This window comes from Dipodomys ordii, unplaced genomic scaffold (assembly GCF_000151885.1).
Source record: "Dipodomys ordii isolate 6190 unplaced genomic scaffold, Dord_2.0 Scaffold56, whole genome shotgun sequence".
NCBI lineage: Eukaryota > Metazoa > Chordata > Mammalia > Rodentia > Heteromyidae > Dipodomys > Dipodomys ordii.
The window spans coordinates 9,090,846-9,108,735 of NW_012267272.1; the positions used below are offsets into that span (position 1 = coordinate 9,090,846).

General features: G+C 40.3%; 1 protein-coding gene across 1 annotated transcript; it reads left to right on the top strand.

The window, feature by feature from the left end:
- The first annotated feature begins 8,572 nt into the window (after positions 1–8,572).
- On the top strand, positions 8,573–17,397 carry Pip (prolactin-induced protein). Its single transcript, XM_013021666.1, has 4 exons — positions 8,573–8,667; positions 10,644–10,749; positions 16,861–16,975; positions 17,270–17,397. Exons 1-4 carry the CDS (start codon positions 8,573–8,575, stop codon positions 17,395–17,397), a joined length of 444 nt encoding a protein of 147 aa, XP_012877120.1.
- The last annotated feature ends 493 nt before the right edge of the window (positions 17,398–17,890 follow it).

A 17,890-nucleotide genomic window follows, 5' to 3' on the forward strand; every position in this document is an offset into this window, starting at 1 on the left:
GGAACCATGGCCTGTTCCTTCCTAGGAAATACACAGAAGAAATCTCATTACTTCTAGTAAAATATTCTCAGAACTATACATCTCTACTGACAAGAAAGTACTCCTAGTTTTCTCAACTAGTGATACCTCTGCAGGCTTACCAAAACCTCCTTAATTAGGATCCTACAGCATTAATTGTTCTTAAATAGTTTCTCAAACACATCTCACGAAAGCTCCCAAAGATACTTTACAATAACTTTTCTAGTCCTAATTAGAGATAAGTTATAATGAGAAAGCCCTTACATGGAAATTACAGTACATTCATATATGATCAATCTTTATACTGACATTATAAATAGCACTAAGTATGAAAGGTAAAGAAATGAGTATAAAAATCACATTATCAGAGGTAGAGCCAAGCTGTAAACTCAAATCTACCTGATTTCAAGACCTGTGTTGTATTTAATTAATATTTTAATGGGGAAGTCATAATTATGTACAATTTGGCATGCATTGTGGTGCTTTGATACACTAATTAATTTGGAATGCTTGAATCATGCTTACTCATATAACCACTACCTCATTTACTCTTTATCTTTGATGGTGAGACATTTGAAAATTATGTCTTAGTTATTTTGAAATATACAATATGTTAACTACAGACACCTTGCTATGATATCGAATTCAGCACTTATTCCTTCCTGTCACATAGAAATGTTTCACATTTTAACTGGTATCTTCCCATCCTCACCCTCTGCCTCCAGTCTTGTCGATGCTTTCTATTCTGTATTCCATACGTTCAACATTTTAGCCTGCATATTAAGTGAGATCATTCAGTATTTGTCTTTACAGACCTATCTTACTCCTCTTAGCCTTGTGTCAAGCAGTGATACTAGTTTCATGTACCTCCATATTCACCCAGATTGTCACAAATGACAAGCTATCTTCTGGCTCTGTCACACCCTTTCCCTCCCTCAGATTCTTGTTTCTGTTTGAAGCTCATATCTTACCATCATCATCACCATCATCATTACTTTTTTTGGCTTTTCGAGTTTGGCTTAACTTGCCCAACCTGATGATCTCCAGTTCCAACTGTTTCCCTAAAAATGACACAATTTCCTTCTTCTTTTTTTTTTTTTCGATCGGTCGTGGGGCTTGAACTTTGGGCTTGGGCGCCACCCTTGCACTCTTCAGCTCAAGGCAAGCCCTCTACTGCTTGAGCCACAACACCACTTCCGGTTTTCTAGTGGTTTATTGGAGATAAGAGTCTCACGGATTTTCCTGCCTGGGCTGGCATTGAACCATGATCCTCAGATCTCAGCCTCCTGAGTAGCTAGGATTACAGGCGTGAGCCACTGGCGCCTGGCTTCCTTCTTCTTTATAGTTGAATAATATTCTGTTGTGTATATATAAATGTGTATATATAAACATGTACATGTATATATACATATACAATGTTTTCCTTATCTGTTTATTGTGTATTATACAGCTAGATGGATTCCAAAGCTGAGCTATCATGAAGAGTGTTGTGGATAGCATCCTGTGCAGTTGTCTCTCTTGTATGTTGATTGGCATACTCTTCGGAATTTATGCCCTAGAGTGGTATATACCACCACTCCTTTATCCATTTGTTGTTGAGAACATTCAAATTAATTCCCTCTGTTGGATATTTTGAGGACAGGAAGATCCTAAAGGATGTTAGTTCAACTTCCTGAGGTTTGACTTCATGGTCAAACCTTATCCCAAATTTGCAGTTTTGTTCAGTTCCCAGGGCAACTATAGAGCATATACTTCCTCTTGGGGTGAAACTGTGGTCATGAAAGCCACTTACTTCCCACTTATAAAGGGATGCAGTCAGAGAGAGTTGAGGAGCATCTGTTTTGCTATAGTGAACAGGAAAGTGAAAATGTACATTGGATATATGAGTTACAATTGTCTTGCCTATCTACTCATGAGTTAGACTATTGGATTATATAATAATTCTACTTTGAGACTGCTGAAGAGCCTCTTGACCATTGTACATAAGGGCTATACAGTGTACAACAATTTATTTTCCCCAACATTTTCACCATAACTCGTTTTTTCAGCTTTAGATCAGCCATGAGAACAGGTGTCATGTGATATCTGATATTCTGAGATAGACTTGCATGTCCCTAATGATTATTGATGTTGAACATTTTTCATATAGCCATCATTCATTTTTATGTCTTTTTTGGTTAAATTTCTATACAAGTCCTTGGGCCCTTTCTTATTGTGTGTATATGTGCCAGTCTTGAACTCAGGGCTAAGGCACTTTCCCTGAGATTTTGTGCTGAAGGCTAGTGCTCTATTAGTTGATCTACCCACAACTCCACTTCCAGCTTTTTGGTGGTTCATTGGCAATCACTGTTGCCCAAGCTAACAACAAACTGTAATCCTCAGAAATCAGCCTTCTGAATAGATAGGATTACAGGTGTGAGTCACAAGCACCTGACTTTGGATCATTTCTTAATCAGACTGTTCATTTTCTTGCAATTGAAAGTTTCATTCCTTATACACTTTTGATACTATTCCTTTATCTGATGTGTGCTTCAAAAACCTTTCCCTACTCTGTGGGCTGTCTCTTTCCTTTGTCATTTGTTTGTCCTGCTGTCCAAGATTTTGAGCTTGAGACATCACCATTCATCTGTGTTTTTTATTTAGTTGCCTGTGTTTCCAAGATTGGATTTTTTTAAAAATGAAACTTTCTCTTTTGCTTTCTTCTAGTAATTTTGTAATTTCAGGGTTTTTTGAGCCAATTTTATATGATGAGGGAAAGGAATACATTTTTATCCTTCCGTGTATGGATATCCAATTTTCCAGCACCATTACACAAGAGACTGCTATCCTGTGTGTGTGTTCTTCATGCCTTTAGCAAACATCAATTGATCATAGTGTACGGATTTCTGTCGCCTCTTTCTGTACTTTCCAATCTCTTGAAGTTTGGTGTGCCCATATATCAACCTGTGGCAACAGGGATTCAAGATTAATTTTGCTCATAAACATGCTCCTCATAATCCTCCGTTCTTTCTTTCCCCTTTTACAACTCAATACCAATATCCAAAGTGACCTTAGAAAAGACACTAATCATGACAGTTTCTAAGGGCAGAGGCACACTCCCATTCCTATGGAAGATTTTATGTGAGCTATAAATAAACTTCTATTGTAAGAAGCCAGTGAGATGTTAGTATTAACCCAATAAGGAAACAAGCATTGGTGTGTGGGTGTGTGTGTGCGCAAGCGCGCACGCGCGCACGCATGCACACACACACAAAAAGTCACTCACTCTTGTTTCTCTCAGATTTATTGTGATTCATTTTGTCACATTTCACTACCGAATTTGATGGATGGGATGTTGTCAGAGGCAGAGCATTTGCCTAGCATGTGTAAGCCTCTGAGTCCAATCCTTAGTGCTGCAAGAGGAGAATCTGAGTTTGAAACTAATGTCCTCATCCTACTGCACTGTTGGTGGGAGTGTAAACTTGTTCAACCACTTTGGAAAGTAGTATGGAGGTTCCTCAAAAGATTCCACATAGAGCTCTCCTAGGACCCAGCAATCCCACTTTTGGGCATTTACCTGAATGATCACAAACAAGACCATACTAAAGCTACCAGCACAACTATGTTTATCGCAGCATTATTTACCATAGCTAAGATGTGGAACCAACTCAGATGCCCCTCAGTAGATGAATGGATCAAGAAAATGTGGTATATATACACAATGGAATTCTATGCTCCATCAGAAAGAATGACATTGCCCCATTTGTTAGGAAATGGAAAGACTTGGAGAAAATTATATTAAGTGAAGTAAGCTAGGACCAAAGAAACATAGGTCCCATGGTTTCCCTTATTTGCAATATCTAGTGTATGTCTGAATCAAGCAGAAATGGTCATATAAGTTGATGTTAGGCGAAATGAACCCCAAGATAAGGACTCAAATGGTTTTACTTTCTTGCTATTGTTTCTAACATATTTATAAGATGAGCTCTTTGTTGCTTTGTATGTCCCTCCCCCACAGTATAACCCCTGTTTTCACTGTATTTGATGTTGTTATAATTTGGGGAGGGGAAGGGAAAAAAACAAATTGTTTAAATAGGGTTTCATATGGACCCATTGCAACAATGAGATGTACAAGATGTTATGTAAAAAACCAACTTTACAACTTTGGTGGGGGAGAGAGGGAGAAGGGGTTGGGATGGCAGGGATGGTAAGGAGAAACAAAGGAAGAGGCAACAATGTTTGGTAAGAAATGTACCCATTACCTTGCTCATGTAATTGTAACCCCTCTGTACAGTATTTTCACAATTTAAAAAAAAATTATTAATAAAAAAGTAAAAAAGCATTTTGACAGAATTGTAATTAAATATTGGGAAATTTGGAAAAAAGAAAGGAAAAGAAAAGATGTCCTAAAGTGAACAACTCATTTCTTCCTCAATACAAGTTACATGCCCTTATGTAAGTCCTACACCACTGTGCCTTTACAAATTAAGAGGAAATAAAGGGTAGTCAGTATAAATGTCAAGTCCAGATTCTCTTCCATCTAGGCTTCAATAATATCTTTGTTATTTGTTAGCTGTGTGATATGGACAGGTTATCAAAACCTCTGTGAGTTTCCGTTTCTCAACTTTAAAATGTTGTTACATCAAGAAACTAATAAACTAATAGTCCAAGGATACAGACTCTGGCATCATACTACTTGTGATTTCTGGATCTCAGTTTTTCCAGTTCCTAACTTTGCCAATTCTCGGGAGTCCTGACATATCCAATGGACTGTGTAGTGCCTCATAGTTTTGAATTCTGGCTCCATGCACATAATCAGGTTAATGATACAAAGCCCCAGAACTCCTTACTTGTATATGCTTCTCCCCCTTTGTATAGTCTTATATTCAAAAGTTCATGTTGACTTTGAAAGCAGCTCATTCATCATACAAGTAAAAACTTACAGATCCCACAAAACCTGCCTCTGTGACCTATGCAGGAATTTATCTCCTCTGCCTCAGTTTCTTCATGAGATTAAAATGACAAGTTACAAGACAAAAAGTATAAAAATCAAAAACAGCACCAAAACAGGAGAAAACACAAAAAATAAAATAAAAAAACTCTTGCTTCCTTGGAGTTTATTTCAATAAACATTATTTTATACGATCATATGTACATAGCTATTGAGCCTGTGTGTGTGTGTGTGTGTGTGTGTGTGTGTGTGTGTGTGTGTGTGTGTGTGTTGATTTCTGTACTTTTTGTCTTGTATTTAAGGTTACCTATTTGGGGGAGAGTACAAGGGAGTGCAGAAATGGTGGGACAAAGGGTGAACTAATTCAGCAGTGATATTCACTAGACACTATGTTGAAAATGAACTATATAACTTGAGGGGGAAGGGGGACCAGGAGGGGAAAAAACTGAGAGAAAACTAGGGAAGAGGTAGACACTATTCAAAAGGAAATGTACTCATTACCTGACTTATGTAGCTACAACCCCTTTGTACACCACATTTACAATAAAAATAAATAAAATAAAATTTAGAAAAATGGCAAGCTACTGTCTGGGGTTGTTAGAGGGTTTAGTAAGCCAATGCAAGGATAGGTTTGGAAGAGCATAATGCACGTGCAAAGTCATCTGACTGTGCTGGCTTCCATAACCATCTTTGGAGCCAAATCCTGAGTCCTCATGATCCTGGCAAGTCTAGGATCACATTCTCTCAACAAATTCAGCCTAGACCAAGCTTCCTTCTAATCCTTAGTGCTTTCCCTTTGTCCCTACATACAGCCCTTCTGGGATCCTCCTGAGTTTTTTACACTCTGAGTTTGTCTAATTATCATGATTCCTTTGGTCTCTTTGTTCATTGCTTTAGGTTCATCTTTTGCCTCTTAGATCCTCTTAGACCCATCTGCCAGATTAGGAAAGGGGTAACCTTAATCAAGACATACTGAATTCATAAACTGCTTTATTAAATGGCAAAATGAAAGAAAAACAAAACTGGCAAGAAAGTGGCATTGTCATCAAACTTTTGCCACAAATTATATTCTAAAAATGTTACTACATGTCATGTGCAGTAGAAAGCTAAATCCCTTGCTTTGAAAAGATTCATCCTTTTAAATATGCATTAAAATGTTCCCCTGTCCCCATGAATATTGACAATCTATATCAACTGTGCAACAGAATGGACAAGGATTTTTTTTTCACATGGTGGAATTTTTTTCTTCCTAACTTTAAACCTAGAGGAAACCCTGCAGTATGGTGCAGAGTTCCACCTTCTCCATGCAGATCCGTGCAGGCCGCTGAGGAAACTGTATCTCCGTGATCTATTGTTGCATGTATTGAGATTATTGGCCCACAATTAAGATAATAGGCTATAATAAAACCTATCACCAGTAAAGCTAGAATAAGTTAACCAATGTATTACCTTTATTTTTATTTATTGTTCTTGTCAGTCGTAATGCTTGAACTCAAGGCCCGGGCTCTCTCCCTGAACTTTTTTCTTTTTACTCAGGACTAGTGCTGAACCACTTTGAGCCACAGCACACTTCTGGTTTCCTGGTAATTATTTGGAGATAAGAGTCTCATGCACTTTCCTGCCTGGGCTGGCTTTGAACCATGATCAATTGTGATCCTCAGATCTTAGCCTCTTAAGTAGCTAAGATTACAGGTGTGAGCTGCTGGTGGCCAGATAATTTTTTTTATTGTGAAAATACTGTACAGAGGGGTTACAATTACATGGAAAGATAATGAGTTCATTTTTAATCAAGCATTGTAGCCTCCTCCTTTTTTTCCCCTTCCCATCCCTTCCCATCCCCCCCCCCCCGCCTCTCCCACCCAATCCCCCCCCAACCCTACCCCACCCCCGCACCAAAGTTGTAAAGTTCGTTTTTCGACATAACGACATACGTCTCATTGTTGCAATGGGTCCACCTGTATCCCTATTTAAACGACTTGTTTTTCCCCTTCCCCTCCACAAATTATACGGACATCAAATACAGTGAAAGCAGGGGTTATACTGTGGGGGAGGGACATACAAAGCAACAAAGAAATAATCTTATAAATGTGTTAGAAACAATCACATGAAAGAAAAAAACATTTGAATACATATCTTAGGGTTCATTTCCCTAACATCACCTTATCTGACCTTTTCTGCTTGACTCAGACATATACTAGATATTGCAAATAAGGGAAACCATGGGACCTATGTTTCTTTGGGCCTGGCTTACTTCACTTAATATAATTTTTTCCAAGCCTTTCCATTTCCTAACAAATGGGGCAATGTCATTCTTTCTGATGGAGTCATAGAATTCCATTGTGTTTTAAATTTAAATCAAATCTTAAACACCCAAGGGCCCTGTAATCAAACACTAAGGTGGTCAACTCCTCCTCTGCCTTTTAGCTGTGACATTGGGTGGCACTGCTATGGAAGAACTCCTAGATGTACTCAATTGTGGTTCAATAGATTCAACCTGTAGTTGTCTTGGCAGGGGCAGATCACGTGGTTTCATGGGTTTTACACAGACTGCAGGCTGTACATCCCCACTCCTGGTCCTCTCCATGGTCTCTTAGTCTATATCATTTTCCATGATATCCCTGATCTACATGTGACCATATATCTAAAAAGTTATGGCTTGAGGATGCTTTTCTATTATAAGAATGTCTAGATGGTTCCTGTGATCCTAACTACAGAGAAGGCTGAGATCTGAGAATCGAGGTTCAAAGCCAGCCAGGGCAAGAAAGTCTACATGACTCTTATTTCCAATTAACTAACAAAAAGCCAGAAGTGGAGCTATGGCTCAAGTCATAGAGCACTTGCCTTAAGAAAAAAAGAGCTCAAGGACAGTCCCCAGGCCCTGATTTCAAGCACATACACACACACACACACACACACACACACACACACACACATATGACCTTGCACTGAAGATTAGGGATTGTGCAGCACTGGACATCTGTAGATTTACAGGTGACATTAGGAAGGAACCAACAAACAAATACTGTGTTACTTGGCACTCTAGCCACACTTCATCTTCCAGAGCAGCCCAACTCTTCCTACTTCTCCAACTGAATCACCGGTGGTAGTGGTGGTGGTGGTCTTTGAGAGCTCCTAATCATCCCAATATTCCAGAATACACTTTCACAGCATCTCCTCTTATATTTTGCTCTAACATAATCAAGTAACTGTGCTTAAATCTGAAATGTGCCAGCAAACGAGGTGCACAGCCTCCAGAGCCCAAGAGAGCAGACAGAGGCTGAAGCTAAGGCTACCCAGCAGGATAGACAGGGTTGTATTGAGGGAAAGGAAAACAGAGCCATGAGCCAAGGTAGGGCACTCTCTTTACACAGCTCTAATGCTGAGAAAATAAGGAAAGGTGATTTCTCCCAGAGGTTAGCAACCTAGCAGAACATTGAAGCTTTTCTCCATAGGGGGTAAAACAGGCCTTCAGCTTAATGAGGAAAGATCATGAGCAGGGAAAGTGATTGAATCGTTCACTTCATAAAGCAGCCTGGCAGCTCTTCCACTTCCTTGACCAGTATATAAGAAGCAAGCTAAGCCCCAGACACCCTATCCTCTAGGACTTTGCCTGTCTCTCCTGCCATGCGCTGTCTCCAGCTCCTGCTCAGGGCCGGCCCTGCCGCCCTGCTCCTCATCTTGTGCCTGCAACTGGGGATCAGTGAGGCTCAGGAAAACACGTGAGTCAAGCTCTTCTCCTCTGCTGGGAAATACTCCAAGGCAGGCACCTCTCCTCACCTGGAAACCTCTGTCTCCCTTCCTGAATATTTTTAACTTCCCAGAATCCTGCTCTCGCTTCTCAGGGGGCAAACAACAAGTCCCAACTCTCTTTTCTTAGAAAGTTCCACAAGCTCCTCTGACATGTCCTCCGGAATCTAGAAGAATGAGAATCATTGCATACAGAAGTCTGTCCATAAGTGACTCAATGCCTTAATGAGTCATAAACCTCACTAAGAGTACTACTCCCTACAAGCCTGAGGGTTCCAGCGAGAGCTCTGTGTATCTTTGGTAGGACTCACTAAGGACAAGAGGTCCTTGTGGTTGCCCCTTGGCCTGCCCCTTGCCCCTAGCCAAGCAAGCAGCTTGGATGGTCTTCCTGTCCTGAAGGTAGACTTGCGCACTAGGACCTCTTAATCACACACTGGGGCATAGGGTCGCAGTCAGAAGGCACTGTGTTGAGAATCCACGTTTGAAAGAAGCAGGAAAACTGGAGATATGAAGTAAGAAAGAGAATTAGGGGTCTGAGTAGGAGCAGGAGTACCTAGAAGGTTTAGGGGGTTCTCTGTACAGCAGCAGCTCTTGAGGACTGGTTTTCTGCCCTCCAGAAAGGAGGTACTCTATAAGGCAGGGTCCATGTTCTGTCCTAAGGGAGACTTCAGAGATCTGATGTGCTGGCGGTAACAGAGGCAAGACTACCCAGGCTCAGGTTCAGATCCAGAGGCCACTCCCTGCTACTCCTGAAGGAAGCAAGTTGTTCTAACAATCAAAGTGAGTAGCCAGCACAGCCTGTCCAGAGCTTTCTAAATTTTAGCAGTGAGTGTTGTCTTCCCAAGTCCTCAGCAGACTTGGATGGTCAGTTATTCTAGCCCCGCCCTAAACTCATTCACAAATGTAAGGGGGCAGGGTAGGGAGGAGGTGAAGACATTTAGGTCTTCATGACCTTGTCCTAGGCAGTGGGCCTTCAAGCAATCTGCATACAACATTGAATCTCCCTGAAACTTGGAGATGTTTGGCCCTAAAAAGTTGGGGCTGTGAAGCACTGTAGATGAAGAAACTGAATTCCTTTATTTTCCATCCAACACCAAAGGCCTTATCAAAGTTACTTTTAAAATGGAAAGTCACAGCCACACCCAGTAGACACTAAGTTGGAAATAAACTTTACAACCTGGGGAGGGGAGGAGTAAGGGGGAAGGGGAGGTTGGAGAAGATGAGGGAGGGGCTAACTCTGTTGGAAAAGGATGTGCTCACTACTTTACTCATGTAACTGTAACCCCTCTGTACATCACTTCTACAATTTTTTTAAATGCATTTGACTGACAATAATAAAAAGGAAAGTCATTCTCCTGGATGTGAATCTGACTTCATGACCACAGAGGAACATTCAACCATTCTTTTTACTTCTATTTCCTTTTCCCGGCCAATCATGCCATTTGTACAAATCTTCTACAGACCTAAATAGGATCGACCCAGTAAGCAAAGGAGGATGCTTTTCAAGGAAAGTACTTATAAACTCCTCCAGGGCACTGACATATGTAGTAGTTTAATGTGATTCTACAGACACGAGAAACTCACCTAAGGATAATTCTAATACCATTCACCGCAAAAGCAGCTAACACTGTAGGGTGTTCTTAGAGGAAGAGGTAAAATTATACTTATTTTCCTTCTTATTTGATTTCAAAATTGATTTCTTTTGTCAATAAAAAGGGAGGAAGAAAAGATACTCAGTTTTACACAGTATCCTAGTTGCTTTTATCCAAAGCTGAATCCAAAGCACCCAACCCAACAAAATGGCCAATAAAATGATGATGAGCAGCTGGTCCCGGTGGTGCCCTCCTCTTCCTGTGCAGTGGCTTCCTCCTGCAGCCGGTGGTGCCTGCTCTCCCCCCATGGGCTGCTCTCTGATCTCCCTTACCCTGCTTTCTCTTCACAGAACCAGTCGGAAAGCAATCATATTCAATTTGGAAAGGCCACAGTCAGCAAGAGCAGGTGAAGAGGTGACTTTGACACTTAGGCTCAAGACAGAACTGAGAGAATGCATGGTGGTAAGTGGGGATTTGCAGGGGGGCGGCCTCAGGACAAATCTGACTACTTTACTCTGTATAGTATTTAGTTCATCTTGCATGCTAATACTATACAATAAGCTTAGTTTATAAAAATCAAAGCCAGGTACCAATGGCTTATGCCACTAATCTTAGTTTCTTCAGAGGCTAGGATTGGGAGGACCACAGTACCAGGCTAGCCCAGACAGAAAACTTTGAGAAAAATCTTATCATCAAAGAGCTGGACACAGTGACACACACCTGCTATCCCAGCTACATGGAAACTCTATCATAGGCAGGGTGCACCCAGGCTCAGAGGTAAGGGTGCTTGTCTACAAAGGATGAGGACCTAAGTCCAAACTCTAGTACTGCCCAAAATATAGAGGCTTTGTTATTCAAGCCTCCTCATTGCAGCTTGGGAGTATTCTTATTTTACAGATTAAAAACAACAACAATAGCAAACCTAGTCTAGAGAGATCTAAGAGTAAAAGGAAAGAATGGGACTCCCTAAAGGAAATCCAAGAGCTGGCAGAGCACTGGAGGAGTTTCTTCAAGGTCCTGGCACAACTGAATTGGGCTGGAGTGTTAAGATAGGTTTATCAGGAGAACCACAGCAACTCCACCTGGCAGGTTGAGGCAGCGTGGTTGAAGAGGACATGCAGGGTGTAGCTGGTCTTTTCCAGTAGATGCTGAGCTGACTCTGTTTTCCTTTAGCTCTTCCCTGCTCTTTTGCTCAAAGTCTCATTGTAAGCCTCCTTGTTCCACAAGGAGCTCATGTGCTTCTTCTCTTTTTCCCTGTTCAGTTGTTCTCAGAGGGCAGTTCCATCTCAGAATACAGCAGGAGATTCTTACATGATGCTGTACCAAAACTTCACTGCAATCTTGTCAGATGGCAATTCTGACTGAGAAGTCTAGGGCAGAGACAGAGGTTCTAGATTTATGATAGCTCTCCAGGTACGTGAAAGGACATGATAAGGACCATACGTTGAGCAGCTTGGGGGCGGGACATTACCTCACGTTGTATTTCCCCCCAGCAATGCATTTCTTAACACAAGAGAGCTTCAAAGACGGTGAATGGATAGGCAATGTGAAGATGACTACTCATTAAAATGCATTCCAGAAATAGCCCCACAGCTGTAAAAGGAAGATTCCTGGACACAAAGCAAAGACCATTCCAGGTGCTTTGTCTGTTTACAGTCCAGCAATCTGAACTATGTATGCTGATTTGGGGTAGGAGAAAGGCTGATCCCTACTTCTTCAACTCTTTGTCTTCCCTGATGTACACACGATGAGAATAAAGCAAACACACACACACACATCTGTGGTGTTGGTGGGCTGTGATGGTGATAGATTCTCAGACTCAATTTCTGTCTCTAAAAAGGTAGGAGTGGGAGGGAGGCTGGTGCCCAGTTCTTCAATTCTGTGTCTTACCTCTTGCATCTATGATGAGGTGCTGATGGTTTGTGGTGGTTGTAAATACTGAAAGTCCCTTTTCATCCCTGAAAATGTGATAGGTATCGTAAAGTAGTTTAAAATCAACAAAGTCACATAGTATTGTGTCATCAGTAAACTTTTTCTCTTAAGAATTATGCGAGGACAATAGAGTGATCTGCTTGAAACCTAGGCATGTGTGAGTGAAAGAACCAGGAAATTTTTCAACTAAATAAACTCATTTAAAAGGAAATTTTGTTGATTTTAGCTAAGATCCGTTTATACTTTTCAATTATAATGAATATCTATGAAAACACCTCTGTGTTTTTGTTTTTTGAGTGTGTCAGTCCTGGGAGAAAACATTGTACCTCCACATGGCAGGTTGAATCAGGTCCTGCAGGCTATCCCTGAACTCTTTTTTGCTCTTTTAGTGCTTGCTCTTCCACCTGAGCCATAGCTCCACTTCTAGCTTTTTAGTGGTTAAGTGGAAATAAGAGTCTCATGAACTTTCTTGCCCAAGTAGCTTATAACAGCAATCCCCAGATCTCAGCTTCCTGAACAGCTAGGATTACAGCTGTGAATCACCAGTACCTAGCTCATTTTTAAATTTTTAAGGAATATTATTTGTTCATATAAGTTTAATGTTTGTTACTCCTTACTTGACATTAATTAGAATGTTTTTACAAATGAATTTTGGTATTTATTTGACATTTATTTACTTCAGAATCAAAATGCACTAAGATTATACCAACAATTATGTGTTTGGGAATAAAGATTACATAACTCTTTAAGCTATAGAAAACTTTAGCTAAACCACAGGGTTTAACGTTTTTGTCTTAGACAATTTTAGAGGTCTCATAAAGTCTATGAAACAATGTTCTGAAATTGTTTGAAGTGCACATTATTAAATAAAAAACTATTCTGTTGATTAAAAATTCTGGTTCATCTAATCTGCTAGTTACAAATATAATTTTTAAAGTAAACAACACTAGGTTAGTCTTCTCCCAACAAGATACACTCCAAAGTGTTCTAAGCAGCACTCCCATGGTGGATAACCTGGCTTTGATGCTTCAGGATGAGGGTTACCTGTGCAGTTACCAGGTAAGCTTCCAGGACAGGTGGGAAGCAGGCAGCCTTAACCATGCCCAAGCAATCACCCTGACAATGGCTATATGTTCAATGCTGTGTTAAGTACAGGTAGTATTTCAAAATACTTGAATTCATAAAGTGATAAAACCGGTTTGTTTCTACTTGTGATTTAAAAAATCATATATATTCCTGATGCTACTGTGTTGCTTAATGAATTCCAGGACTAGAAAAATGTTGAATTGTAAATAAATCTTGGTAAAATTAAGATACAATTTATTATTTCCATCTGAGTTCAAACTCTATCCACAGGACCCTTGGGGCTCACACTGAAATTGATATACTTTGGGTGGTATACCAATATATTTTAACTGAAATAAGATACATTCAAGGGAGAACTCAAATTTAACTGAACTAAGACAGATTCAAGGAGAACTCAAATAGTGTAATTCCTTAGAAAGGTGAAGTCAACGTTCAACAAAATAAACACAGGTACTTGAAAGGGTGGAGGTGGGACCAAGGGAAGAGGAATAAATGAATGAAGAAGAAAAGGGAGAGAATGCAGTCAAAAATTCAATGTATGTCCTACAAAACCAAGAAACAGGGAGAGAAGGGATGGGTTGGGAGGGATGGGTATGGATGTTGAAAGGGATTATATTGCTCAAAGTGCATTGCATGCATAAACTGCCTTGTTAAATGGCAACAACTTTGTACAACCACTCAAAGATAATTTTTTTTAACTTGAAAAAAGAAAAACCTTGAGCTCTTCAGTTGCAAAGCCCTCTGAGGTTAAAAATGAAAATAGGAACAACAAAAATTGGCCCTTGATTTTTTTTTTTTGCTGACTTATTTCCCAGGCTTGGTGGGGGTTAATGGTTTCATCTCATAATGGAGGTGAGAAGGAGTGAGATTTAATAGTGTAAGATCATACATCTACCTAGGTGCTGTCTCTGAGCTTTTGTGCTTAAGGCTAGCACTCTACCATTTGAGCCACGGCTCCACTTCCAGCTTTCTGGGTGGCTGATTGGAGGTAAGAGTCTCACAGACTTCTCCTGCCAGGTTGGGTGTGAACCAAGATCTTCAGCTCTCAGCCTCCTGAGTAGCTAGGATTACAGGCTTGAGCCACTGGTGTGGAAAGTGAAGCATTTTAAACAAAGGAAATCCCTGCTCCTCCTGTGTTGACATCTAAGGCAGAAGTGAGAGTGTATGAAGATTTCAGTGGCATGGGGGGAGGGGGAGTAAAGTCAACCCCAAATCTGGGTCACCGCGGTTTAACACTCAAATTAAGTTTAGCCTCATGTTCCTGGATTTCCCTCTCTTTAAAAACAAACTCTTGCTGGGCACTGGTGGTTCACACCTATCATCCTAGCTACTCAGGAGGCTGAGATCTGAGGATCATACTTCCGAGGCAGTCCGGGCAGGAAAATCTGTGAGACTCTTATCTCCAATGAACCACCAGAAAACTGGAAGTAGAGCTGTAGCTCAAAGTGGTAGAGCACTAGCCTTGAGTTAAAAGTTCAAGCCCCACAACCAATAAAAAATAAAATAAAATAAATGAAAAAATAAACTCGAGTATTTTTTTCTCAGAAATACTGGTTTCGGCATTATTCATTTATAAGCCTACTTTAAGAAGCCTGATCTTAAAAAAGCTGTTTCAAATTCCTAAAGCCTCTTATCTCTGGTTTTATCTGCAAATTTTACTTCTGGAAAATTATTTGCTTAGTCTACAGATATGAACACTGTGAGATTCAGAATTAACTAAAATAAATTAAGAACTTTTGAAGTGTCTTTAAACATTTCCCAAATCATGGAAATGATGTCATCTTTGAATGTTTTAAGTTTTCACAATCTATCCATTTCTCTTTTTAACAAACTCCCTGCTAGTAATCTGGTAGTAGTAATTACTATTGCTAAATTAATTGGCCATTTTAGTAAGCTGATTGGTTTCTTATTCAGGAAGGTCTATTTGAGAGTGTGCTTGATTACACATGACCATCTTTTATTTTCATAAAGGGAAAACAAAGACTTTCTTTGAAGGATTCTAACTAGCAGATATTTTGGACTTGCAAGCTAGAACATTGTTAATATAGTTCCAAAATCAGAAAAATAGAATCGTCTCTCATGCAGCTTAAAAATAATTCACATTCCAAAATTTTATTTCAGAATTTGTTTTCTGCCTGTACATATTTTTCTTTCTGGCTAATTTTATACCATAGTCTTTTTGTTTGGTTGGTTGGTTTTGTTTGTTTATTGAGACAGGATCTCTCCCTGTAGCCCAAGATTGGCTTTTGTATTCACAATCCTCCTGCTTCACCTTCCTGAGAGCTGAGATTACAGAGGCAGCTAGCATGCCTGGCCTAACAGTCTTTCAATACAAGCCAAAGATGGTGAATGTATGACTGAAGCATTTCATTTTAAATGTATGCAAGAGATTCAATGAGGAAAACAAGATGGCAGTGCAGTTAGCTAGTCAAATACATACATTCTGGAATGCACTGGAAGGGTTATTGTTGTGGTCATAGCATTTTCTTTGTAGAATAAAAACTGTCTCTGAGTTGGGTAAGGCTTCCTAAGTCTTGATCAATATGTGGAACAGTATTTCAGGCAGCATCTCTGTAGCTGAACTGTATATCATCCATTATTCTTAAAAGCTTTGATGGACTTGCATTTCATCAAGGTCACGTAATGATTGGTTCAAAAAACAATAGTTTGCCTGGAAAGTGACCTCAGGTCAAAACAGTGTTGATCCATTTTGTTTATTTTCTTTCCCAATATCAATGTACTCTGATATGTACTGTAAGATGCCTTGTGAAATAGCTGAGCAGTAGGATTCAAGGTTTGTTTTCAGTATTTAGTGGACAAGGAGGCACAGGAAACTGAGTTTCTGGAATGCATCCTGGAAACTGAGTTTCTTAAGACAGCTTTACTAAAGGTGGAACATGTCCGAAATGGACAGGTTTAAGACATATATTTGTTTTATTTTATTACCAACATCCCTTCCACCCTTACTCTGCTATTGTCTGCAGGAGTCAATTACAGTCACTCATACTGAAGCTTGAATAAAGTGAACATGAGACAAAAGCACCCAGCGTGATCCCCTCCCCTTGCTTATGACAGTCGTGTTTCCCTTGTGAAATGCACCCCCTGAGTGTGGGGAAACAGACCTCTCATTTTATGGGCCCTCCTAATTGGTACTGCAGCAAAAAGTAACTTGTTTTATAATAAAACCATGTAGAAGCGGATGCAACTAAGAAAGCCTGGCGTTGGCATGAGCTCGGAAGTGGTCGGGCGGTCACAGCCCATGGCAAGGCCAATCCATGCAGACCATTTACTCAGGTAAAGGCTCCCCTGGTTGGCTGCACTAGGAAGAGTACCATCTGACCTTTGTCCACGCTTGCATCTTCCTTTCCCCTCCTGGGTCTCATACTCACACCTCCCAGGAAGAAGTATGAGGATATGAGGCATGCAGGGGTCTGTGCAATGACACTACAGGAGTGCATCTCTGTGCCTGTGGCTCACCTCCAATCTATTCCTCTCTTGTCTTTCCCTTTCCCTTTTCATTTGTCAGACTAACACTGAGTCCTGTCTTTCCACCAGATTAAAGCTTACCTCCTGAGTGATATCTCCATTGAAGGCCCGTTCAACTATAAATATACCCGGTGCCTCTGTGAAGATAGTCCAGTAACCTTTTTTTGGGACTTTCCAGTCAACAGTAAGTGCAGTCCTTGTCCAAGCAAAGGACATTACACCAGGGAGGGGAAAACAAACAGGAACACAGCAGCAGAACCTCTTGATGAGAGGTTGGGCAGACAGGAGACCCATATGGACAGTACTGGGATTTTAAATTGGGGGGGGGGACAATAATTACATGAGAAAAGCTAAGAAGTGAAAGAAATTTGTAAATGATTTAAGGAAACCAAACCCCAGTAGGCAGGCTCCTGGTTCCAGCAGAAAAGAGGAGATTCTTCAATGTCTGAGTGATAACCTCTGTCCTCAACTCTTCCAGGAACTGCAGTAATTACAGTTGTGGTTGATATTGTTAGAGAAAAAGACATCTGCACCGAAGATTTGGCAGTGGTGCCCATTTCAGCAAACCGATATTATAAAGTTTTTTCCTTGAATGTAGTAGCATAATGGAAGCCCTTTTGTGCCTCTCAAAGGCCATATGCTTTCCTCCAAGTAAGCATGGCTGATGTATCAGATGTGTACTATAAAATAAAATTCTTGCAAACTTCTCTGTGCTCTATTGTGCCTTTTCTCTGAAATCTACCCTCAAACTCTCCAGATGATCTTAAATTTCTAGAATATAAATATTTCAAAGAAGCTTGATTTTGAGGATTTTATGGGTTCTCACTGCCCACTGGTGTGGAAGGAGAAAAGAAATGGGAGAGAAGAACTATGTTTAGAAAAAATGTGTTGACTCAAAATTGTGTGTGTGTGTGTGTGTGTGTGTGTGTGTGTGTGTGTGTGTGTGCATACACATGTACCAATCCTAAGGTTTGAACTCAGAGACCAGGCACTGTCCCTGAGATTTTTAGTTTAAGGATAATGCTCTATCACTTGAGCCACAACTCTATTCTGACCCATTTCTTTGCTTTCTTTCTTTTCCTTACTTAATTTTTCCTTT

What these genes read in the sequence shown, in the direction of transcription:
- Pip (XM_013021666.1), top strand. Translation starts at nt 8,573, where the DNA reads ATGCGCTGTCTCCAGCTCCTGCTCAGGGCCGGCCCTGCCGCCCTGCTC. An exon ending in AGTGAGGCTCAGGAAAACAC is followed by an intron (nt 8,668 to 10,643) that starts GTGAGTCAAGCT and finishes TCACAGAACCAG; the next exon opens with TCGGAAAGCAATCATATTCA. An exon ending in TTGGGACTTTCCAGTCAACA is followed by an intron (nt 16,976 to 17,269) that starts GTAAGTGCAGTC and finishes CAACTCTTCCAG; the next exon opens with GAACTGCAGTAATTACAGTT.